Source organism: Drosophila persimilis, unplaced genomic scaffold, assembly GCF_003286085.1.
Source record: "Drosophila persimilis strain 14011-0111.01,24,50 unplaced genomic scaffold, DperRS2 tig00000191-arrow-pilon, whole genome shotgun sequence".
Lineage (NCBI taxonomy): Eukaryota > Metazoa > Arthropoda > Insecta > Diptera > Drosophilidae > Drosophila > Drosophila persimilis.
Genome location: NW_020825298.1, coordinates 11595595 through 11622361, shown reverse-complemented (window position 1 = coordinate 11622361; position 26767 = coordinate 11595595). Strand labels below are relative to the sequence as shown.

At 44.9% G+C, this 26767-nt stretch overlaps 2 protein-coding genes across 4 annotated transcripts in view; both read right to left on the bottom strand.

The window, feature by feature from the left end:
* The window catches only part of LOC6589823 (rap1 GTPase-activating protein 1), a 103684-nt gene that overhangs the window by 5811 nt on the left and 71106 nt on the right, over positions 1-26767 (bottom strand). The window lies entirely within an intron of this gene.
* Positions 10797-11702, bottom strand: LOC113565844 (lectizyme). Its single transcript, XM_026989185.1, has one exon. The coding sequence runs from the start codon at positions 11678-11680 to the stop codon at positions 10877-10879; it is 804 nt and encodes a 267-aa protein (XP_026844986.1). The 5' UTR covers positions 11681-11702; the 3' UTR covers positions 10797-10876.

Here is a 26767-nt window from a genome sequence, read left to right as displayed (position 1 = left end):
TAATGTTTGCTTAAATGTGGAAATGGGAAACCCAACCCCGAAAAGCCAATAGATAGATGGGATAAGCCCTGTGTCTGGGGGCATGAGTCATCCCGTCTAATAGGGAAAAGGTCCTCTGTCTCTCCGTCGTCTGTCTGTCGTTTAATTTGGCAATTGCTTTTGGAATGTGCCTCTTTCCCCCTGTCTCTGGGTCTAGATCTAATTAGGAAACCATTTGTTGAGGCTGCTGCTCTTGGAACTTTGAGAAGAACAAATAGTAAACCGGAAAATGCCAAAGTTAAATGTAATAAAGTGGAAAGCATGACGAATGACGAGAACCAGAAACAGAAACAGAATACAGAACCACAGCCAAGAGACAACTCTCAAGAGACAGACAAGAGACATGTGCCGCAGCAGCAACAATAATGATAATCATTATGATGTTTATGTGCCGATTCTGATGAACTTAAGCGGATTACATTCGAGAGAAAAGTGTTACGAGCTCTGAACAGAACCGAGAAAAGAAACTAAACCGAAAAGAACTTTGAGGCAAAAGAACGTGAACGTGGATGCAACACTACTCGTACTCGTACTCGGGTACGGCCATATGGCCAGACTCTCAGACTCTGAGATGGGGCCTCATTTCGAGGTTAGTGGGGTACAGTCTTGAACAGAGAGGCCCTGCTGTCATCTCTTCGATATTTGCATAAGGCGAAGGGCATTCATTGAACCTGCGCCCCCTCCTCTCTCTCTTTCTCTTTCTGTCTCTCTCTGTGTCCACCCCCATATAAAAATGAATCCTGCAATGGTGCCCCAAAGTCAACAATATTTGCTGGCTGTTGTTTCTGTTGCCTGCCTTTTGTGCCTCCTCTCAAGTGCATGGAGGCGCAGGCGGGCGTCATTAAAAATGTGCATTTTTTTTCATTCAACGCCCATGCCACATGCCCTCGGGCCATGCCCCCCTGTCCCCCCTTCAGAGAGCGGAAATGCTAGCTCTAGAGATCGAAGCTTTGGTTACCTTTTATAAGCAATCATTACTGAGATAAATAGACGATTATAATGATCAGATACAAGCACAAAAAGTATATCTACAGGATATAGGGATCTTACACATCCATACTCGTATGTCTTCCCTGGCAGATACTGGCTTTTCTCAAAGATGTCGCAAACCTCTGCTCCACTCATCATACCCGCTTTACAGAGTATACAAAAAATAACAAAACAAAAGTAACAAATGCATAAAAACGCACAGGAAGCATCAGGCTTGTTGTTCTTACTCTTGGCACCTCAGGAGTGAGGAAAAGCAAAGGAAAACACAGGGGGCCAAGGAGGAGGGGGAATGGAGGAATGGGCTGCCAGTCCCCGTGCAATGCTTGTAAAACTGTGGGCTTGACTTTTATGAATATTTTATGCAGTTCACATTTCATACCGAAACCGAAAAAAAGTGTGACACATACGAGTGCTCTCGTTCTGGCTCTCTGAAGTGATTGATATACGTAGGAGAGCGCACACTCGCACATGAGATGTCTACGCACGTACAGGGGGGAGGGGGGCGGGGAGGCACCAGGGAGACACACAGAGAGACAGACAAGACACAAACATCAACTTCAACTTCAACTCCACCTTCAAGTGGCGTACAACAACCCACTCCCCCGGCCCTCCATGATTTATGCGCGTCTCCTCCGAGGGTGCTGCATGGCAAAGGAAAAACCCAAACACGCATCAAATCAAATCAAAAACGCATAAATCACCCACAGAAAAAAAACATCTCTCAAATGTCAGGCAAATGAGTGTCAAACTGCAGGAAGGGAAATTTGTCAACGAAATGTCCTTCGCAGGCAATAAACAAAATAGGAGGAGATGCCTTATAATTTTCACTGAATATTTTGGCCAATTCTTGGAAGGAAATCTTACAGATTAATGCAATAATTCCTTAAATAAAAATATAGCTTACAATACTCTAGGAATTACAGGAATTTGAAGTACTTTTAAGCTTCAACAGTGGAAGGTTTTTCTTCTATGATTTGCTCTAGAAAATCGACATAATTTATAGATTTATTGTGGCCTTTTGTTGTTAATCAGAGTTTGGCATAAATCATTAAAATGCGAGCCCTATTCTTTACTGTAAATCCCTTAAAAATCTATAAAAATTCGTACTGCTAAACATAAAAAACACAGAAACACTCGAGACCCCATGAATATTCCGCAGAGAGGGAGATAGAGAGAAGTGCCACACAAATAATTGGGATACAATTCCCTGAACCTCAACGTTCTCAGGGCCTGCCCTCCCGCTGCGAGATCGTTCCCCTCAAGTGTTAACTTTTGGGCCACATTTTCAATATGCAATGCACGTGAGGCGGCACGAAGACGCATGAAACGCTTTCACAAAACTTAATTAACATGAGAAATATATATGGGGTAAATGGCCATAGGTTTTATAGGGTTTCTTAATGGTTCCACGAGTGCCCCATCGCCGGGGAAAGGAACATAAAAACCAGTAGCCAGAACAAAAGGTTAGAGAAATGTTTCAAGACACAAATATATTAATTTTCAGGTGTTTTAAGAAGTATGGAATATCAGAAATGATCTCACAAACAGAACCTAAAATGATATCACGTACAGTTGTAGAGTCACACGTAATTACTGCTCGATTTAGCTGCTGTTTTGGGGGCGTTTTAATGTTGGCCAAATGCGGGACAGACAATCCGTGGCTCATTGATATTCGTGTTTTGTTCGACGATTATTGAACACCAAACAGTGGCCTCTATAAGGCAATCGATTGGAAGTTGTTTTTGTTACAGTTTGGCGACAATTTCATTAACGAATTCAATAAAAAAAGAAATAACAAAAAAAAAGCTGAAAGCGAAAGGCTACACACAAAATGCCCAAAAATGGTTTTCGAGTTTTTCAAAATTATGCAAGTCTACTGATTGATTTTTAAAAGTGTTATAATTAATTTAAAATTATATATTTTTCGTGATGGTTTATAAAAATAGCCATTTAATTGCATGAGAAATGCCAGAGGAGTAGGAGAAGGCTGTTGCACACACACACACACACACATAGGCCACATGTGACCCAATTGGTGCGCAATGAACCCGCAACACCCGCTTCGTCATCGTGCAGCATAAAATTAGTGGCTGCGACAATTCCAAAGAGGCGTACTCGAAGAGGAAGTCTCTGAGAAGGTAACTCCGTTCCCACATGCCCCTCGGGAAGCACACACAATTTCCCAAAAGGTTGCACATGCGATGCCTCCCTCCTCCGCTTCGTGTCACGCCTCTCTGAGCAGCAGACAGCAGAGAGAGGGAGAGAAGGGACTGCCTCGTAACCAGATATTCTGCAATAGCTCCCAAACTGTGGGCTTTCTTGAGCTTAACCCTGGTGCCGCCGCGCATGTGCATTGAAGCGCTGTTCCGTTTCCACTCGAAGAAGCACAGAGCGGAGAGGGTCAGGCCCTTCTGTGAAAAACTTTTTGTGTAACTTTGGCACTTTTAAATTACAACCAGCTGACAAAAGTCTAAGCCTCAAGACTACGTGCCACCACTCCCCAAAATGGAGTGGTCTTTCTTTCGCCCTGAAGCTCTCCAGCGACTCTCCCCCTTTCCCTATCGCCATCCCTATCCCCTATTCATTTCGTTCGCTTCGGTTGCTTCGCTTCTCATAAAATAATTGCTCCGTGTGATGATGATGATCGGTCCCATCCGACTTTTTGCCTTTCAACTTGAATTACGCTCTGGTCTCCCCTGGAGAGTCGTTGTCGCTTTTCTTGAGTTGGAGTGGAGTTCGTTCTCCAGCGGTGTGGCCTGGCTTTTGTTTCTTGCCCCTGAGAACTTTCGGCAGCGAAGCGTGAAACATGCAAAACCCTCCCTGGGTGGAGGGCTTCCTGGAATTCTTCTTCGGCCCAAAACAGGCAAAACACACAAGTAATTTGCCTAAAACTTGTGGCAAAAAGCACTTAGTTCGGCTTACTAGGAATTATATTTTGCATGTTTTTTGGTTTGAAACTCGAAGGCTCGGAGCACAACAGAGCGGAAAACAAGATCTGAAAAGTGGACAACATGGAACACGATAGCTCTGACAACTGGAGAACATACATAGAACACGATAGCTCTGAAGAGTAGAGAACATAATGAGGAAGCAGAAACATTGCATAATACTGGAGAAAATATAAGCATTTCCTGTTTATAATTAATGGGAAAAGTCAGCAGTCTCATGAAAAGCCCTCTCTTAAGGGCTTCTTCCTCCCCCCTTCCGCCCCCCCTCCATCAAATATTGATCAAACAATTGGGTAGAAAAGTGGAGCACAACTCCACACACAGCAACGACAACAGCTCCGACCTACGCAGTGCAGTGTTTACTTGGCCCAAACAAGCGGCCAACGAGGTTAACCAATTGCTGGCCTGCACTTTGCACTTTGAATTATTGAAGGCACTGCAAAGGGGGTCCTTAACTGCAATCCCCCTTGTCAGAGACACAGAGAGGGAGAGGGAGAGGGAGAGGGGGGGAGAGAGTGCCACAGTGCCTGCCAACAGCATGTTGATCCCCTTTCTAGGTTTAAGCCACTCTCGGACTGTCGGGCTCTCGGGCTCTCGGGCACCCATTTGTCAGCAAATATTTCAGACTGATTTATGGATTTCCTGACTTTTGGCCAACGGTTTGCGTTGGCGTTTTTTTGGCATCAGCCTCACATTCACTTTTTTTGCGCTGTATCTGTGTATCTGCATATGCATATGTATCTCAGGGTTTGCTTTTTCTGGTTTTTTTTGGGGGCTGTGGGGGGCAGCCACAAAGTGGGTCAACACACGTCCGGCAGGGGCTACTCCTCCCCCAACCCTTTCCACACTTTAACACTCGCTCATCGTTTATCTTCATTCATTTGCATCTGCCACAGCCGCTTGCCGCTTGCTGCTTGCCGCCTGCCGCCTGCTGCATCCATTATTCATTCCCTTTGCAGCACCAACGGACTCTCGAGCTCTGTGTGTCAGCGCCTCCATACGCGACAATTGCCACAAATTGCTGCCGCTGTTGTGCCTGTTGCAGGTCCGAGTATTTATAGCAAATCTTTTGACGCCAAAAGAGTGCCCACAAGTGCCGTGGCACCTCCCGCTCCTACCCCTTTTCAGCGGCGCCATTACAGCTTATGCCCCATGCAGCAGCAGCAGCAGCAGCATTATGAGTGCCACAAACCGGGGCACACGGAGAGGGGAACGAACCTCAGAGTTTCTCGTTCTCAATCCCCATTTACCAGTGCACTTTTCTCCGTCTCTCCGGCTGTCTGTCTCCCTGTCGTCTGTCTGCAAACATTTGTTGACTTATTTACGATCACAGCACACGACTTTCGATTGGGAGAAGCCAGTGCCAGAAGCCACTCGTACGAAAGGGAATGGTCATCTATAAATCAGCGAAATCCTCATAAAACCATGCTCTCTCCCTCCCCCTCTCTGTCTATGGCTCTGTTTCCATCTCTATCGCGCGTCTCGCCATCTGTTTAATGTTTACTTTCGAGAGATTCAAAGTGATTTGATGGCTGCACTGCACGGCACAGAAGGAGCACTGCACTGGCAAAGAAAAGCCTTACTCATCTGGTTTTTCCATATGCAATGCGGGGGAAAATGTGGCTGCCTCATCAAATTAAGGGCAACAGGAGATGCAAGTGCAGTTCTTGGCAGATTATTACTCTGTAATTGTAGCGCTGAAGAACAACAGTGATGATTCCAAGAATCTGTGTATGATTTGCAAGGCATTTTCTTTAATATTTTACTCTACAGTAGCCCTCGGACTCCCTTGAACCATTGAACCCGCAGAAACCAGTAAAGCAGAGAGTGAGCGAGAAAAAAAGCAGCGAAATTTTCGGATCTGACAGTAAAAAGCTGAGATGCAAATTCTGGCTGACTCACCAAATCCATTCGGTTACTCCAATCCCCCCCAATTTACGCTCCCCTATTCCCAACCCTCCCACAACTGTAGCCATCAAAAAACCCACTCAAACTGTTGATGGGTTGAACTCCCTTGATTTATTCCCATTCGCAATGCAATCACCCCGTACGTCAATTGTTTTTTATTTTCATTTTACAATGTGTCTGGCAGGCCGAAAACAAAACTTCCAATTTGATTCAGTCTCTGCTGCAGTGTGGCATATAAATCAATAAATTAGCAGTCCATAAACTTAATAAGCCGCATAAATAACGCCAGATACGCCAGAAAACAAAACAAGGCTAAGCATGCAAACGCCTTTTCGGTGGAAAGAAAAGTGCAACTGACCGTTGAAGAGTGGGCCGTTGTTGTGGGGTGCGAATCGTTTGAGAGAGACATTCCACTCTTGCAATCAATCATTGACATCCTGCGGACGGGGGCCTCACAGGGGGACACAGCTACAGACAGGGGGGGCACTGATGGAGTGAATGAATTCGAAAAATTGTAGAAGGATTGTTGGCCATTTTGTTGCATGTTGGCTGGCAATTAAAGCCGAGCGGCAAGCGAAAAACCAGCCACTAAAATTCCGAAATAAACGATAAACGGGAGACCGACAGTCATGCAAGTGCCGCTGCCCCGCAAAGTGAAATGCAAAACGAAAATAAAACCCAAAAACCACAACCAAAACCGAAAACCGAAAACCGAAACAAACTGAAACTCAAAGTTGGGCAATGATCAAAAAATAAACAACAGAGAAAGAGTGACCATTGGCTGGTCAGCAGATTCAGATTCAGATTCAGGTGAAGCATTGGCCAAAAACCAGAGTATGCAATGCATTTAACACTTTCAACACACAACAGCCACAGCCACAGCAACAACTACAGAAACAGATACAGATACAGATACAGATACTCATAATACCAACAAGATACAAGAAAGAAAGGTTAGCCAAAGGGGGAGTCGAGGCTTGGGATACCCTGTCATACCCAGAAATTTCAGTGAAGTAGATATAAAAAGTTATCCCATATTTCCAAAAGACTAATTTAGGAAGAATATTGTATTAAACCTCATAAGAATTGATTGAATTATCTCTAAAGAGTAAAAAGATATATCCCTCGCTACTTTAATAAAGAGAACCACGAATTCTATGACCAAATTTTGAAGAAATTTCAAAGAAGTCTGAAGGATCCGACTATAAAGATTCCTTACAGCATATTTCAACAGAGAAATTGTATTAAATTTTCGAATAATAGATACATTTTTGAACTACCGACTAAAAAGTTAGCTTAGAATCCGAATGCCATGAATTTTCTACGATTAATGACTTCTTTGGGAACGAATTGATCATCGAAGCAGTGAACGATTGTTATGCTTTTCTTAGAAAACTGTAAAGATAGCTTTCACACAGAGATTTCCACAGGTGAGTTGCAGAGATAGAAGCCTCTACTTGTATCCATACCTAAGCTAATCGCCTATCTATGCACCTTCGTTATAGGGTATTAAATGTCTGGCAATCTTCTACCCAAAACTCGCAACACTCGCTTTTATAGGTGATTCATCTGAGAGTCAGGTTTGGGTTATTGGTTTTTCGGGTGCTTTTCGCTTGCGGTGGGGGCCTGCGTTACAGTTTGTCAGCCACTGTGAAACTTTCTTTTCACGAAATATTTATGAAGAAATTCACAGCAAACAAAAAGAGAGGGGGAGAGAAGAGAGAGTAAAGAGTGGGCAATGCTAGTAGTAGAAGGAGGGGACTACGGGACGGGGGCTTCGTGTTGGGGGCGTGTTAGCCACTTCCATGGGCGCTTGGCCCCTCTCACCCGCAGGGGCAACGGGATTTTTGTCTTTTGCCTAATGAATTTATTTCCTTTCTTTTCTTTCGTTGCTTTAATCTTTTTAACACAACATTGCGAGCAATTTCGTTTAGAAACTTTCTTTCCCAGCAGCAGCAGCGCAGACAGACGAAAACCGGAACCGAATCTTCAATCTTGGAATATATCTTGAGGGCATATCATCAGCAGCAGAGATGTTTTGTGTCTACATCTCTTTATTGTTATGATTATTGTATTATTATTATTTATTTTCCAGTTTTTCTTCATCTGAAGTTTTGACACGCACGCGATAGGCGATGGCAAAACCTTGGCCATATCTCTCTCTCCCTGTCTCTCTCTATTCAGTCTTGGCCGAATTCGAATTTGAATTTGAATTTTGTTTGTCTCTCTTTTGTTTTCTACAAAGAATCTACACAGAAATCTCGCACACAAGCCAAACACAAATTCAATTAACAAAAGGCATAAAAAACAGTGACGGAAAAACAAATGAGATTTAATTATTAATTGAACTACCGAGAGTCAAGGCTTTTCACTTCGCTACATTTACATACAGAGACGTCGAGAGAGATCTAAGGGGCTATCTATAAGATATTTTTCTGTGTATACGGGCATGTATTTCTTATTGCTTATTGTTTGTCTTGGCAAAATAAGGTCAAGTGGGCCGATCCATTCGATGATTATGATTTTTGGCAGCACATCAATCTGAGAGGGTGGAGTGCCACAAGTGCCAAAAGTGCGGGTGTTGTAGGAGGGAGATACCCGTGCCAGATACAAGATAGGCGGATACAAGATGCGTAGATACCCCAGAACAAGGTTGAGGTTTCGGAAACTTGAGAAATGTGTGATCCATTATTTATGATTAATTGCCTAAAGTCTGGAGTTTATTTTTAGGGCATTCCTTGGCTGGTTCGACAGAGGTCTCCGCTGTGATGACAGTCGAAAGGCACAACCCAGCAGAAAGCCAGATCTGACCGAGGGCCACTGCTGCATGACGCGCAGGAGCTTATTACATCGGTCTCCGAGTGAGTCTTCTTGTGGCAGTTCTTTTGCCTTGGCTTAGTTTTCTGTTGCACACTTTGATCATTTGATACACAGAGGAGACGAAGACCTTCTAAAGCTTGTCTTAGAACAAAGCAACTAATTCGAGTGTAAGCCCAAGTCTGAATCGGAATCCAAATCAAAATCCAAGCCTGAGCTTCAATTGAGATCTTGGGTTACCAAGAAACCAGGCGGAGGCAGCGGAAACAAATGCTGGGCTTTGTTTAAGAGCCACAGGTCTTGGCCAGCAAACCAGTTAACTTGTTTGGTCAGCTCAACTTTCAGTTTTGTTGCCTTCTCTCCCGCTCCGGCTCCGGCTCCTTCCTTAACTCTGACAAGCGGAAAACATTGCTTACGTTGGTTGGAAAATTACTTTGCGCAAAATTATAAAAATTAACAGCAAATTATTTATGAATGAGGCGTGTTCTCGAGGTCTGTGAGGCATCGAGGCAAAGAGTGGATGTGATTAGCATGCCAACAAAGAACAGAATGGAAAACATAACCATAAACGATCGATTGAATCGGTTCGAGAGAATGGGAAGAGCAAAAGGAGATCGGAACGGGCTGGGAGTTATCTAAGAGTCTGTTTCCCACTTGGATCTTGGATCTCGCTTTTATGCCTTCGACAGGTTGTATCTTCGGGTGATTAACTCTTTGCTATGTGTAAATTATGTTGTATCTTCTCCTCCCTCTCTCCGCCAGCTCTCTGTTGTATCTGTTGTATCTCTTTGAGTTCTCTGCGTCTGTTAACTGCTTTTGTGCCGTTCTGTATGTCTAACTGTTGTTTTCCACCTTTAAGCAACGACCTTAGGCTTTAATTTATGCCCAAAAAGCGGCAAAACGCAAACACCCCGAGCCGAACCCCCGAACAACCTTGTAATAGTTCCTATAGAGCTCCTCCAACAGAAACTCCACTATCTCCATCTCTTTCGCTTGTGGCATGCCGGAAAAGCATTGTTATTTCGGGGCTGGCTTTTCGCTGCCAACTTTCGCTGGCGAGAAAAGCGTTGGGTCGCTCTTTTTCAATGGAAATGCCATTTGTTGCCTGCCACAATGCCATGGAAATTAGCTGACACAGAAACGATACAGAAATGAAACCCATCATCCGTCCAAGAGCCGCCGCTGATAAAGCTCAATGTTTTGCCCACTGATGCGTCGCAGATACAGATACAAGATACACATTTGATAGGCCTCTCTGTGCGCACGAGTCGCGATCCATAACCAAGGCTGTTCGGAGTCTCTGTCTTCTCATAAGCGGATCACCCATTTGACATTTTCATTGAGCCGCAAAACGTGTTTTCAGTGTTTTTTGCACAAACATTCCATGAATCAACAGATCGAAGGCTTTAGCCATTAGCTTTTAGCTCTTATGGGTTTCCAGAGGCATCGGGCCTCCTCCTCCTCCACCTCTGCTGCTGTCACGTCTGCGGGTCACGCAATGGCAAATCCCTGTCAAAGTTCACAACAGTAAAGACGGCGGCACAACTGTAATGACAGTAGGGCCGTAAGATGAGCCCCGGGGCATGCCACACAAGAAATTAATGGCCATCAAGTGCGAAAAAGTTCATTTCATTTCTTTGTCTGTGTGTTTTCTGTCGCCTTGTAAACTGTCACACAAGACACACGCCACAGCCACAGCCACAGTTACAGTAAAGCTACAATAAAAAGGGAGGAGAGGGAGTCGGAGGAGTGGTGGGCGACCTGGTCACCAGGTGTCAGGTGCCAGCCCCAGAGGCATCCCACAAAAGATGACAAATGGCTTGTCGCAGTGTCGTAGGTTTTGTGTCTTTTTTGTTGGTTCAATGAACCGCAAACCGATGGGTGTGGTAGCCATCAAACTGTAGGGCATAGAGCGCAAAACTGTAGGCGTTAGAAGGTGTGCAGATTGTTGATTCCACAAAGCACGGTGGAGACGGTATCGTGGAAGAAAGTGAAACAAGAGCTAACACTCCTTTTCAGCATGTCGCGCATCATGCAGCAGCGCTCTTCGGTCGCACGTAACGAGCTTGGGATAGGTTTCGAGTTGAAGGTGACTATTTTTCTACAACACCCTTTTGGGGTGGACAAAATGTTCTTTTATTGGAATATAGGTTGATCGTTTTCGCTGGCCAAATCTAGAATTTAGCAATCTTTTCGGCGATCCACGCATCGTAGTCAGCGGTCGAGGTGTAAACCGAGGGATACTTGGTGGAAGCGCAAGGAGTGTAGCCCCAGGAGACAATGCCGACCAGGTAGGCCGAGCCGTCGGAGGAGCGGCTGATCAGAGGGCCGCCACTGTCGCCGTTGCAGGCGCCGTCGGTGGTGCCGGCAGTGTAGGTGCAGACATTGCTCTCAGCCACTTTGCTGTTGGAGGGCAGGGCGGCCTTGCACTGCACGTAGTCGATGATGTCCACATCGAGCTTCTGGAGCTTCTCGGGCAGGGCGCCGGAGTTGTCGCGGCCCCAGCCGTAGAGGGTGCCGTCGGTGGAGCCCTCGAGCTTCTTGGGTGGCAGGGCAATGCTGGCCACGGGCGCGCTGCCGTCGCGGGAGACGGCATTCAGGTCGAAGGGCGTCGCCACGTAGATCAGGCCAATGTCGTAGGGTCCCACACCGCCGTCATAGTTCTCGTGGACGATGTGGTCGCCGCTGGTGACCTGGCGCACCTGGGTGTCCTCCTTGCTGGACCGGGCGTGGGCTGCGGCCACCACCTGGTAGCTGTTGTAGATCAGGCAATGGGCGGCAGTAAGCACCCAGTTTTCATTGATGATCGAACCGGCACAGAAGTGAGAGCTGGTCTGCAGGGAGACAATGTAGGGTGCCTCGCCGGCCTGGGCCTCATGGCCGTTGATAATGCGTCCCTCGGGGAATCCTGGCATCGCAATCGTGTTGGCCGAAACGGCAGCCACCGTCAGAGCAAGGAGCACCACAAATTGTTTCATCTTGGCTACTGGTTTTGGTTTGTGCTGCTCGTGGCTCGGACATCGCTTTTTATAGGCAGCTCTAATCAGAGTACATATGTTCTAAAGTAGATCGGCTATCAATTATCGTTATCAAATCAGTTGATAGAGAAGGAGATTTACAATCGTAGACTCTGGCAGTATCAATATTATTAGCGCCGATACGCTACCGAATCTTTGTCCTGACGCATCACTTTTTTCTAGACCCATAAAAACTTGTAAGCCGTTGACTGATTGCCGGAAAGTCCGTTCAATGGCACTCGAAAACACGGTTTCGTGTGGGATATAGAATGCTCCCTTGATCTGGATCTATGCTCTACTTTTCTGGAGTGCCATCCTCAGAGTCAAGATCACATTTGAATGGATGCGTTTTGACACTTGTAAATGTTCTAGTAGGAAAGTAGAAATGGAAAGTAGAATTGCCCATACGGCAATGTTCTTGGTGGAAAAATTCCCAAATCCCGATCCAATAATCGCGCTTTGTATTGGCATCTGGATTAACAATATAATCGCACAATTCCTTCCCTTTTTAAGACCATTTTCCCAACTTCTTTATCGCTTAGCTTCCCCTCGTAAGACCTTTCCACACATAATTCCGAATACCACTTCCCCAATTTCAATTTCCCTAGAATGCTGTCCCTCTCTCTCTCTCTCTCTCCATTGGGCTCTCCACTTACCCTGACCCTAATGCGCTTAACCCGCTTTCAATAACTGTCCCCCATTCTGGCCAGAAGCGTTTTCGATAATGGCCCAAATGGCTCTGGGGACTAATCTCCATTTTTTTTTTTTTCGGTGGGGCATAATTATCCACAGCCACTAAGAGTATTTGTGGAAACGACATTTAATTAGTCTAAGAAGTTTTTTTATATGCTTTCGCACATTATTAACCCATTAGTGCCAAATGGAAATGGAATTCTCGCTCTCTTTAATCGTGGTGGCGAGAATAAGAGAGTGGCGGAGAGGGAGAGAGTGGGCAAGTGTTGAGGTCATCACAATTAGCTAAGAGGCAGAGGTAGAGGCACCACTCCCTGCCGCCCCCTTGGCTTGTATTTTTTTTAGCTAGAAATAATTTGATTACGAGTGCAGCTATGACCTCAGCTTGTAATGGAAAACTCGTGAAAAAGGTTTTTTATTTTTTGCGTACTTTTTTTATAACTTTTATTCAGTGTTTTTGTGTTTTGTTCCACCTGCTGCTGGCCAACGCGTGCCAGGTGAAAGGGAGAGAGAAAGAAAGAAACGCCGACTGACCGCAAAATATAAAATCTCAAATTGACAGCTGGCGAAGAGCTGAATATGGGCCAGAAGAAGTGGCCAGAAGTGAGCCACTGAAAGGTAATAATTAATAAAAAAACCAAAACACACAGAGAAAAACGCCAAAAGCAGAAGAAATAATAAATCCACTTTGGGCCGGAAATTCGAACTGAAACCGAAACCAAAACCACAGCCCGAAAAGAGCGAGCATAATGCATCCTTCCGCCTTGGTTTCGTCGCTCTCCCCGTCTCCCTCTGTCATCCGCAGCGCTTCCTGTCCAGCTGTCAGGGAGGATTGAGCTCCGCCGGTCCCTCGCGTTTCCTGTACAGTTGGACAGTCCCGCAGCATGACGTCACTGGAACACCATATTTCTGGGTCACTCTGGACTCCGTTTCCGACGCCACAGACAACAATACTACTATTGACATTTGCTCAAAGCTAAGCGGGTGGCAATCCTAGGACAGTGTTGCACGACAATCGAATTAATGATTGGCTTTCCCTTTTCCCGTGCCCTAATTCCACTGCCCCCCCTCCCTCTGCCGCTGCCCCTGCCCCTACCATGACAATGTGTGTTTATAAGCGGCGATTATTATTTTATGACACGGCCACAATGACGGGGCAAAGTCAAAGGAAACGACAGTCGGGGGGAGGCAGTAAAGGGATATGCATGGGATAGGAGGCACATGTAGGGGGGGGCGTGACAGGGACACGTGTCACAATTGCCAGGACAGTTGTGTGGCAGAAACATAAAGTGGGGCAGCAATTGCGTGTGTGGGGCAATCATAAATCTCCATTTGAAGGAATTTAAAATTCATTACAGTTTTACAAGCGCCAGCACCATAATGGGTATGATTTCACTGACAGTTGTAGAGCCATTGCTGTAGTTTCTTCACGCGCTCTCTCTCTTGAACACAGTTTTACAATCCCTGCCGCTGCACTGCACTGCACTGCACTGCACTCCACTCAGTTTTGCATTCACACGCGAGGAGTAAAGCGAACAAAAAAATATTTATAAAAACCCGCTTACTGTCATCTGGCATATGAAAAGTGGTACTGCTGCCAGGCCTGGCCTGCCAGCCATGCCATAAATTTTAAGCCATTGCCAGACATTTTTATTAATGACGCAACAGAGAATTCTTCGCAGAGCGACAGAGACAGCAGACAGAGCGGAGGGACATGTGGAGAGATCTCACTCTTATGCAAACAAGTGGCAAATGTCCAAAGACTTGATTTCCTACTCCTTCTCTCTGCCTTTGCTTCTCCTCCTTTCGTTCTACTCCTCCTGCGCCAAGTCAAAGTCTGGTCTCAGTCTCAATCTCAATCGCTGTTTCTGTCGCTGTCGCTGCCTCTGTCCTTGTCGTTGTCTCTGTCATTTCTAGAACCGACTTGCATAATTACAAGGTATATTTAAGGGAGGGTACGGTGTCAGCTATTAGGCAATCTCCGTTCTAGATGCACCTGAATGCTGACATAATGAAAGGCTAAGATGGGGGCCACCCTGATTGCTGGACTGCCTTTCCTTCTAGTTGATTCTACCCTGCGTGTAATTACAAATGCAGGCAGAGACACAACAGCAGGCAAAAAAAACGGTCATTGCAGTTAGCTTTAGGTTACCGTTAGCCAGCGGACGACGCCGCATGCAAAAAGGAAGGAATGAAACAGAAACGAAACAACAAAATTACTGCAAAATACTTCAGTAGCAGCAGCAGCAGAGCAGAGGCAGCGGTTAAGGCAGAGCAGTAGAGGGAGAAGGAGAGGGAGAGTAAAGCGCAGCAGCAGCAGCAGTTAAAGCAGAGGCAGAGCAAAGCGCAGCAGCAGCAGTAGTGGAAGCAGAGGGAGAGTAAAGCGCAGCAGCAGCAGTAGTAGAAGCAGAGGTAGAGCAAAGCAGCGGCAGAGGGAGAACAGCAGCAGTAGAAGCTTCGGGAAAGCTTGATAGGAGGCAGAAGGCAAGCAGCAAAGCAGTGGGAGAGCCTTTGCAAGGTATACTTTTACACAAGGTACTCTCTCTCTCTCTCTGTCTTTTTGTCACACGGCCACTGAAACCACATATGCATGCAATTATCGTGGGAGAACTCTTTGGTTGGGCCTCACCTTTTACAAAAACTCCGCGAGGAAGAGTGCGCTTTTTTTTTCCCATAATCAAAGAGTAACAAAGTTGCCTCCTAATGCAATAAAACTTAAGACTCTTTTGTAAAGTCTGTGCAGAGGGGGGAGGGTGGAAGATTGCAATATACCCAACTGCCCTACCCCCCTCGCCCAGGCATTGTGTTACTATTATAATTATTTGCCGGGCCATAAATTATGGGAACCCAACGCATGCAGAGCACTGAGCAGAGCACAGACTGAGACTGCGACTGCGACAACAGACAGCGTTGCCACATCGCTTAATTACCCAGCGGGCTCCACATCAAAATGTGCGAGTTTTTTCCTATACCCCCTCCATGGGGTTCAACCTACTCTTGGCTCACGGCTAATGAAACATTTTGCTTGCAACTTAATGCGACTAAGACGACGGACCGGACGGCGACGGGGTTCATTAAACTTGGCTCGTAAAATAACATTTTCAAATCATTGTTGATGATACCTTGATGAAGACGATGCTATAATCTGTAAGTAGAAGGCTGCCCCGAAGACGGGGGGTTGGACACCATCTCTGTCCCATCCGTTGATTGGCGGCACTACATTGAATGGTCCCACAGCGGAAGAGGTTGAAATCTCTCTCAATACTCCACAAATACCAATCCATCACAAGTCTGTTTTCGCTGTATCTCTTGTAACTCTCAAAAAATGACCTTGTAACGTTTTTGTTCAATCAATTTCACTCAATTTCATACGAAATCATAACTTAATCATCATCATCTTTCAAGTGAATGATCTCCACTCCCCATACAGCCATCCCCCCTCTCTCTCTTTCACTCTCTTTGCAGCTCCATTAACTCTTGTACTAATTAATAAATATTTGCTTAATTGCTTAATTAAGACTGCTGCTAAACGCTTGGCGATGTCTCAGTTTTCAACAGAGCGAGAGAGCAAGAGACTTCCATCGGATTTCCCCTGGCTTTACTGGTTTTTCCGAGCAAACAAACAATCCGTCTTAAGGCGGCCTAATGTGTGGGCAAACAGTCTCAGAATGGTCTGAATGCTGGCCCAAAAGTAATTTCCGTTTTCGGACTCCATTCTGCCTTGCCCCCCACCTCCCTCTCATATCACTCGATGATGTCAACGGATGTCGCATGTAATTAAAAGTTGTCACAAAAAAGTTGAGCTCCGTTGGGCTCCAGTTTTCCCACACAAAAAAAAACCACAACAAAAAAATGGTAACAGCTACGGATACGGATGTGGATGTGGATGTGCATGTGGATACCACAGGGTTCAGGGTATCCTCTTTCAGACATTTCAATCTTGAGGCTTTTGCGGTCAATGCTGCTTCTGCTGCTGGCCCAATCACTGGGGAAATTAAATGGGAAAACTTGTCAGCTGTGACATAAATCGATTCTCACTGCAGGATGGAAAGTTCTCGGTGCCATTCTCCATTCTCCGTTCTCCAGTGAAAGTAAACAAAGGTTTAGGCGTCTCTCAAACGGAGTAGAGAAACGGACTATGGACTCGTGGCTAATTGGTGTCTGGCCATACCATCGTACCATCAGGGGAACGATTAAGTCGTCGTCTACCTGAAACAGAGTCTCCATCGCAATCGGAATCGGAGTCCCGAGTCCGTAAGCCGCTTAAGAGATAAACAGTGAAACCTGCCTGGGCATGACAAGTGCAGCTTTGGTTGAGGAATGAGGAATTAGGAGTCCCTTCCCCATTTCATTTACAGCTGCAAGCGTGCCACAAAATGCCGCACCAATTACATTTCGCAAATTAAATAACTGGCGGGAAGAATTATGAAGCCCTCTATCGCTCCATCTTTCCATCGTTTTTCCGCTCTCCTAATCGGCTTTGCCTCATAATTTATGAGCAGAAAAATGTTGAGTCGGGTGTCGGTGACGGGGTCCAACCTCCAACCTCCAGCCTCCAGCCGTTTTGGGCGTATTATTTTTTTACTAACCTGCAAAGAGCAAAAAAGAAAAACAAGAAATTGTGGATTAGTTTTCGAAGCGAATAAAAAACATTTGAAAAAGGCAGATGGCACGCCTTTTTCCCCCCTCATCACTGTTTTTGCAGTTCCCTCCAGCCCTTAATAATTTTTTTTGCAGTTCAAAAAAAGGTTTTTTATTACATCGTGGGAAAACACACACAAATCGGAGTCGGAAACGCAGTGCGATTTGTGTGTATGTGAATGAATCATTGATGCGCCAACTGCTGGCAGGCACTGTGTAAAAGGATATATATATATATGTATATAGTGGAGGGAGACGTGGCAGAGATATACTGAGTGAAAGAAGTAGGTCGCTGCGGGATTCCACTTTTCACTCTCGTGGCTTAAACCGATTTGTAATGCAAATGAAGCCAACTTTCGCGGATAACTAACTGGTACAAAAGGATAAACATCCTTAGAGAGTTGCAGAACGACAGAGAAAGGGGGAGGGGGAGAGGGATAAGAGGTCTTAGAGAAAACATGCCACATGGACGAGTGGACGAGGGGACGACTACTTCATGGGAAACAATGCTCTGACAGCAGAGCAGGTGCACCGTCAGACGGTGGCAACAAAGAACCCGAACACGAACCCGAACCCCGACGCAGAAGAAGCCAAAATAATAATAAGCAGAACGCAGCGGGGGAGGAGCGAGAAGAGAGAGACCAGGGGTAGTACCTTCAAGTACTGTAGATACATTCACACACACAGATACACCGCACACCGCACACAGACAAACTCAAGTGGAGTTCCCTTTCGGACAGAGAAACAAACTCGAAACGGATGTGCGGTGCGTGCAGGACTCGTAATCGAGAATGAGAGAACCAAGGAGCGTCGTTTGTATATCTGGAGCTTCATTTACCTCTTCCGACCAGCGAAAAAAACACCTCTAGATGGGGGAGGGGGAGTACTAACCACAGCGGAAGTGCAACTAATGAGGTGGCCAATGGATCGGGCAACCTCAGACCGTAATGAACTCCCTAAAACCAATGATGATTGTTGTTACAAATGAGGAAAAAGCAAAGCACAAACGACCAGTACTAAGGGTGGTACTAAGGAAACCAATCCATCGAATAGATGACCTAACGCCAACCCATGACCTAACGCAAACCGAAACGGTACACCCTCTCCTCTCCCCTTCCTGTGAAACTCAATCCTTCCACAATAATCAGGATGATGATGATGATCACTTACAGACATTGCCAAATGCCAGGATGTGCGGCCGTGCATGTGGAGGCAGTAGGAGAAGTACACCCGAAGAAAACTGAACTGAATAAATTCTGAAATGTTAGAAATGTAACCTCTTCGAAAATGGTCCCGTTTTTTCTACCATTTTCTGATTTTTCAGTATTCTAGCCCGAATTTTCTCCCAGTGCATCCACTCTATGTGGCACTGTAGCTCGTACTCGTACTTCCCAGAGCCATGTTCGTGCCTGGACAACATGCTTCATTAGAAATGTAACATGTGCTCCACTGCCACCTACCCCTCCCCATCACAGTCCCAGTCCCATTCCCCTCATCCCCCTCTCCTTCACTGCTTTTGGAATGTGCTCTCCATTGCATTTAGAACATTGCCAAAGGATTACGCAAATGGCACCTAAAGGTAGTACCCCCCTCCGGTTTGCCCCTGCTCCCAGCCCACATTTTGGCTGCGCTCAAGCCTGAAATTGCCGGCCAACTGATGGAGTGGAGGGGAGGAGCGGAGCGGAGAGGCATGCCTCGTTGCAGTTAAATATTAATAAACATGGCATGCCAGGCAGAACGCGACGACTGGCGCGTTCGCGTCCCAAATGCGAGCACAGCTTTTTTTCTGTTCTGCTGTGGCAGCTACGTGACTTCCATGAGTCAACCAGGGCCCGCGAATCAGCATCCACACCGCCTCCAGTCTCCGGTTTGCATCCACCTCCTCCCTGCTCTCCTTCCTGGCCGTTTTGCCTGCTCTGAACTTTGGCCAAAAAAACGTTGGAGAGTCATGCAACAAAATGCTTGCTGGCGCACCTTTTTTCCCTGCTGCTGTCCAAGACCCCGCCCACCCCCCACACACACTCCTCTACGATCCATTCATTCGCGCAGTTCTCTCCGTTTTTCGCCTCGTTTCTGCGGCCTGTGGTTGGGGGTTGGGGGCTGGGACTGTGGCTGTGGCTGGTGCCATGTCATAAGCAAAGTTGCCCCCATATTAAATCATCATAGACTCTCGAATCTACAAACAGCACAACAGCAAAAGGGTTGAGTCCGAGAGTCTCGCTAGCCGAGTGGGCAGTGCGCCACTGCGGAACCACACTCTCAGGGGGAGGGACGGGGGTCTGGGGAGCCAGGCGCCAGCTGAAAATTACAATCAACATATGTTGGAACGCCCAAATGGGGAAAATGTGTAGGAAAAAACGGAAACATAGCCAGAGAAATAACCACGACAACAACTAGAATTAGCCATGTTAAGAGAACGACAACAAAACCCGCAGCACGAGAGGGGAGTCAAAGAGGGAGAGGGTTATGAATATATGAATCGGGAACTTTGGTTACTCTTTCGATAATAGTTTAAGGAAACTATATTCCAAATTTCATCAGAATAAGTCATTGGGGTATAGAGTTCTTATAGGGTATAGAGATTTACTTTAAAAAGTAATGATATCTCATTCATTTCTATATACATGAAAGATAAGAATGGTATAACAAATATCTAAGAACAAAAAAAGCAATTCAGGTGAAATATTTCCATATTTAAGATAATTTCCAATGAAAAAGTTATAAAAACTCATTGTAAACCATATATATTTCACAATTAATGACAAATACTGACCATACCACAAGTTTCTTAAGCATAGCTCTTCAAAAAGCTCAGTTCTTTTAGAACACATTTACAAATATTGCATGAAATGTAAGAAAACATGGTGGAATTGCGCTCTCTTTAACGCTGGACCGTCATCTTTCGTCATCCCTTAAATAAATCTTCCTAAAAATAAGTTCTCATAGCTCGCACTCCATATTTAGCTATCCCAACCACATTTATCATATTTCCACCTCTTAGATCACCAACTATAAGAACCCTACACAAGATAGGGCACAGCCCCCAGAGAACCAGCCATTCAGTCGACTGTCCAGTGGTACCTTTGTCTAGGCCCCTGATATGACATCATGGCAGAGCCGCTCACAGTCGCTCCGAGTCGCTCAGCCGGAGGTAAGAGATCTTTTGAGCCAAATGAAAACAGACAAAGACCTGAGAAGCGAAAAGACGTCGAGAAACGAGAAGCAGCGGCAACTGAATGGCCAGACCATTTGACGGTTCGTTTGTCTCGGGGACCCACAAGGAGCGCCGCTGCCATTCCGCATCGACATCCACATCCACATCGACATCCACATCCACATCCCTATCCCCATTCACATCATCAACTTTGGTGGAAATTTATGGCCATCGACAGCGAAAACAATTGGCCACAAAACGATCGAAGCTGACATTTAAATGTTTTATAATAAATGCCATCTGACAGGCCGACAAGGCTGGCGGTCGTTCGGTCGTAACCGAGAAATAGGAAGCGAAGGCTTTCACCTGGAGATTTCCCCTAGACCGTAGCTAATTTTCAATTTTCCGTTTTTGCGTTTCCCCCTGTTTTTTTTTTTTGTTGTTTGTTTGTTTGTGGTTTTTACGACCGCCTCATTTGTGTTGAGGTTTACAATCCATTTGACCTTTAGTTTTAGCCGTGGTTCAGTTTAAGTATTTGCCAAAATAAAACTAATTCCCGAGGCAAACAAAAACAAAAATGTTCTCTTCTTTTATGACATTTTATTCTGGGCCAAAGGGAAGGCCATTTCGATGGTTGTTGTTTCTCTTTTGTGCTCTTTTGTGCTCTGCTAATAATCTTGTCAAACGGTGGGACACCCTGTCACGATTAGTACCCCCCCTAGAAACCCCCTCATTAGCCCTATCTGCGTGGAGGTGTGTCTGTCTATCGTATAGCACAAAAATCAATAATGAATTTTTATCATATGCAAATAAACGAGAGCCAGAATGCGGCTGCGACGGCGGCGTCAGAAGAGAGCAATTTGGCCGCCAACGAGAGCTTATCTAAGGCTCAAAATGTTGATATTTGTTTGGCGGAAGAGAGTGGAAGAGGAAGAAGCAGGGGCAGGTACTCATGTGTGGAAAATTTAGCTTGTTTATTGGTTGAACCTCGTTTCGGAAAATTTCTATGATAATTATTTGGGTTAAATATTCATTCGGCATTAAACCATCAAATTCTTTGTTCAAATTCAGTCAGAAAAGCAGGCAGGCAGCCCAACCGAGGGGCGCTGCTGCATGACCAGTTAGGGGCTGCCTGAATGATAGAAAATGTGTAATTTAAAGAACAACAACAAAGAACGAACAACAGTTCTATCTTTATTTTATTTCTTACAAACATCAACTTTTAATTAAGCAATAAAGCCCTGTTTATTCTTACCAAAAAGCAACTCAAATTTGGTTCCAGAAGAACTTAATCAAAGTCAAGATATTCGCCAACCCAAATCTACATTAATTTCCATTCTTAAATGCCAGAAAATAGTCTTTCCATTTGTAGAATCTTCGAAATTATTCACACAGCCTCTCCAACTGTATTATTCATTTGCAAAACTATTTGCCGAGGCAGTCGCTGTCGCTGCGACGTGACTAGCCTTTCACACATCTTTCAGATATACGAGTATGTATCTTTATAGCGAAAAACCCTGTCAGAATGATCGTAAATACCTGGCGCTCGTTTCAAAATGTCGCCATAAAGATTTCAAGCCATCAGAAAAAAAAGAAATATATTTTACGAGACAAACGCTACAAAAATTAACTAAAAATACAAATAAAATAGTGAGCAAAGTAGAAAATGAATCCAAGGCGTGTGACACTGTGTAATGAGAAGTACCCAGAGAGAGAGGAGGTACGAGTTATTGTATCTGACGGGTTGGGTTAGGGATCTCTGTGGTACGTGACATCAACACATGGTACCAGAGGTACAGAACGGAAAAAAAACACCAGGTAGGAGATGGAGAACCCTCCTGAATTCGTGGAAGGTTCGGTCGCCTCTTGTCTGCTGTCGTCTCTCATTAAGTGGCAGGCGCCAGGCTAGAAGGGAACAGGAAACCGAATTAGTGGTACCACCTACGCAGAAAGCCACGCCCACGCACAGACACGAGTGTCCTCGTCCTCGCCACAGGATGTGGATTGACTTCCTCCGCAGTGAAAGCGCGTTACAACGCAAAAAAACGACTAAAAAACGAAACACGACCGAAACGAACCAAAGTCAGCTCAAAGGCAATTTGCAGCAATTAAAGATACATTTGTATCTGTATCTGTGATTGCTCACACAGAGTGTGTGATGTCTGTGGCAGTGCAAAATTGCTCGTCCATTAGCAAAACGTGGATTTCTGTGTGTGCGTGTGTGTGTGTGTGTTATTTTAGTCAATTTAGTTGCCATTGACATTTGAACTTGGGGCGAAACGAGGCTTTGATTGAAAATAGACCATAGACAAGTAGATAGAGAAGAGGCGACAGACAAAAGATTTAAATGGAAAACAGTCAACCGATACAAAAGGAGAGGGAAAATTATTCAAAAGATACAACAGAAGAATGGGCAGGGGCATGCTTATGGTAATAGATAGATAGTTCTATTCGCCATAGAGACAAAGTGTTTAAGGAATGAAATTTATGGGTTCCTCGGATGATGTGGCGGGGGCCTTTGGTGTTCGGACAATCTATATCTGTGGGTACCCTCCTTAAGAGTCTTTGGCAAGTGACTCAACTCACGATGTACCCCGGAGCCATTACCAATCCACCAATCCATATCGATCTACTTTAGTTTATTCCAGTTCCAGCCCCGAGGCAAGGTTTTGGTGGCATTTTCCCATTGAAAAAAACCTCTCTTTTGAATCAAAGGCCAATCATGGCACGGCATGGCTTGGGTGGGTGGGTGACGGACTATGACTGATATTCCGACGCCGGACACACCTTGCACACGGAATCGGGGCCCCAACAACAATGGAGGGAGGCACAAGTGCCTCAGTGCCGAGCCGCCTCGTAATTAGCCACGTTTGACTTTTTCGTTAAGCAACAATGCAAAAAAAAAAAAAAAAGCTACGAGCATATTTTTGTTGCTGTTGCTGTTGCCTTTCGAATGGTAAATTGAATAAAAAATGGATAAATGGAATACGAAAATTGGAAACCAGTTACCCGTGCACCGGCCTCCCCTCCCCTCCCCTCCCCGCCCCTCTCCACTGTGTGTGTGTGTGCCACCACATGTCCATCAAAAGAGTTTTGCTAATTGACCTCTCAGAAAAATTGAATTGGAAATAAAAAATTGAATCTGCGGTAAAGCAATCTACTGGCTTGAAAATTGGTTTCGATTTGGATTTTGTTTGGCTTTTGGCTTTGGCTTTTGCTTTGTTTTGTTTTGTTGTTTAGCTAATTAAAATGAAAGTTTTTGCTGCTTTCCTATGGGCGATCGCAAAGTGAAATTGTTTATGGAGAGACCTGCTGCCTGCCGCCAATTGGAAGTGGAATTGAAATTGATTTGTAAATTGTACAAATGCCAACTGCAAATTGTGCCTCGTATTTTGATTTGCCCCACGGGCAGAATGCGAGCAGAGCAGCGAGCAGAGCGAGAAAATCCAAAGAAAATTGCTGCAAATTGCAAATGTCATAGAAAGTCGTCGTCTCTGTGGAAATGACAGGCAAATTCGAAACGATTGTTGCATGTCGCCCCGAGCAGAGAAAGAGAATATCTCTGGCCAGAAGAAATGCTAATTCTTGGGAAGAAAGTGAGAAAAGCTGAGAATGTTTTCCATAAATTGCTATGAAGAAAGTATCTGAGAGTTGATCGAGAATTGGAAAGACTGCTTCCGAAGAAAGTATCTATAAAATGTATCTCAAATGAGAGGTTTTATCATCAAATTCCTTGGAAAATCTACCTCTAGTTCGTATAGCATTCAAACAGCCTCAAACACAATCAATTCTTGATGATTTCATATCTATTTATAAGCGTAAAAGTCAATGAAAAAGTCCCAATCTTAATTAAAGGTTTCATATATTGTTTAGTCACGTAGTATTTTTTTTTTATTATTGTCTATGAGGTAATGCCATGAAAGATAAATCAATACGGAATTTAGTTAGGGCTCCAGCGGAGGTTATATTAAATTTGCTTAATTTTAAAGTGATGAATTTTGATGAAATTTAAAGCGAAAAAAATACATATTAGGTTTATTTTTTGAGATTAAAAATGCTATGTATTTTAAATAATTTGTAAGTACTTTCAATCCAATATTAATGAGAGAAAATTCTGCTAAAATAAATGTACAAAAAAATACAATAATTTCATTAAAATATACATCAATGTGGCCAATATTTATGAATGGTAAAATAGCGCGTTAAAAATTCACTATTTTCCCGTATGTTTTCTTATAATTTTCCATACATATTTTTTCAGTTTATTTTTGATAAAAGGAGCCCCACAAAATGCATAATTGTTCAGCGGTTTTTGCATAATTCAAGCCTCGCAAGCCCTGGCAAGACCGACTGACAGGCGGACAGATTGACAACAGTTTGACAGCCACTTGCTGAAATTATGAATTACATAAGACAGGCGCTATATCAACATGTTGTTTGGGCAGCAAACAGCCAGGCCAGCAGAAAATATAAAAAATCACGAGAACTGCGAAAAACACTTACAACGAAATATCCGCGGACTGCGACTGCGACTACGACTACGAGTAAAAATCTGTTTGTTTATTTGTTTGTTTGTTTGTGGGTAAAACTGTTTGTAAAACTCGTTTAACACTCGATTGAAAACCTGTTACTTGTACCTGTACCTGTGTACCTCTAAGTGTTGTAGTTGTATGTAAATAAATTTAATGGCACAAGTTTTTCCATGAAACCGAAACAGAAAGAAGAAGAAAAAACATCATCCGAGAGACAGATATATCTGCCATCCAATGAAGTAATAAGAGAAAAAAGTTTAATAAAATTTTTTTGTGCAATGCGTAAAGTGTTGAAAGAGGGGAAACGGATCGTAAGGATGGAAACTGGTTAAGAGTTGAGCATAAATCAGCTTGAACCGAGGTATCAATTATAATAAGGCAAACGTCATGAGCATATGTTTTTAAGCGATTCGGAAGCGCGACCCGATAAAGCGTAGACAGATGAGAGACCCTTCGAGAGGAGGCCGGCCCTTCCCCATCCCATGCGGAAAGAAGAGGAGGCACCATCCCATGCCGAAAGAAGAGGAGGCACCATCCCATGCTGAAAGAAGAGGAGGCACCATCCCATGCTGAAAGAAGAGCAGGAGCTGGAGGCATCATCCCATGCTGAAAGCAGAGAAGTGGAGCAGACCCGGGAGCAAAACACTTGCAGCTGTTGCCTGCTCCGTTTCTTGAGGGGGGGGGGAGGCGGCGCACACACAATCCATTGCGGTTTGCGGCACGTTCAACAGCAGCAGTGTCTTCAACTACCAGCTGCTGGTCCGAGAGGCAAGTAGAAAAGTTTTTCTGGGTCACCAACGCATTGAAAACCAACAGACAAACAAAACAAACGACTCTCCGTCTCCATCTACGGCTCTGCTTATGGCAACTTTTCACTTCTGTGCCATGCCACAGACAAAGACAACACAAAACGTGGCAACAACAGCCGCAAAATGATTCTCCGTGGTGCATCAGGCATCAGGAGGGGGTGGGGGGATAAGCATCTCTCGCCATCAAATGCAGAAGGAGAGACCGGAGACAAGAGGCTTGTGCATATCTCGTGGCTGGCATCTAAGCCTTAGAGAACGTGGCGTATGCGCAATGTGGCCTACAAAGCCACACAAAAGATGCAGGGTCTATACGAACTGGAGATACCATACAGTGTTCGCCAGTCATTTGCTGGAAGAGTAGTACATTCATATATTTCGGATTACATTTATATCTGGTGAATATTACAGGCATATTTGGCGATACTTTTCGCTTCAGAAATGTACCCCTTCCTCTGACCTAACCTTACTCTTAATCCCCATGTACTTTCCCCATTTAAAAGGTATCCAAAAAAGTGGCATATCTTGAGCGTGCAATGGCTTTTGGTAGCCAATCTCCCGGGAGACACTGTGCCTGAGCCGTAGATGATTATGATATACATAAATCTCTGGCGAAAACACACAAGAGAAAAGCAAAAGGAGAAGTAGAAGGAGAGAAAACACAGAGAACCCACGAGATGCGGTGAGATGAGATGAGAAGAGTAGAGTTCAAAGACCGCGTGTGCTGGCTAATAGATTTCCCATTGAGTTCTGTTGGCGGCCAAAGCGCCGTTGCTTTTGCAAATTGAAATGAAATTCTTGAAATCCCCAAATGGGGGGCCTGGCCTGGCTCCACAATGCGTTTTCAGCCAATTAAAACCAAACAACAGTTGCACACCAGGCCGCAAAAACATCTCCATCTCTCGGTCCCTCGGTCTCTGACAAATTATATTGTGCAAAATAATCGAATCGGGTGATATGACGAGATCGAGACGAGACGAGATCGAGACGAGCTGCCAATTATTGTAATTAATAGTAAAAGTCTACGATTTGGGGGTCTCCAACTCCGTTTCGTAGTATTTTTTGTTTGCTAATTAAAAGCGATCTCGAAATGCAAAAAAAATGTTGCAATTAGCAGTTCCCACTTTTGGAAAATCCGAGCCTATTGGGGAGATATTGGCACAGCTGCTGCTGCTGCTGGGGGGCCACAATTTAGGCCACAGCCAGGCCTCAGGGGGGGCAG

What these genes read in the sequence shown, in the direction of transcription:
- LOC113565844 (XM_026989185.1), bottom strand. Translation starts at nt 11,680, where the DNA reads ATGAAACAATTTGTGGTGCTCCTTGCTCTGACGGTGGCTGCCGTTTCG.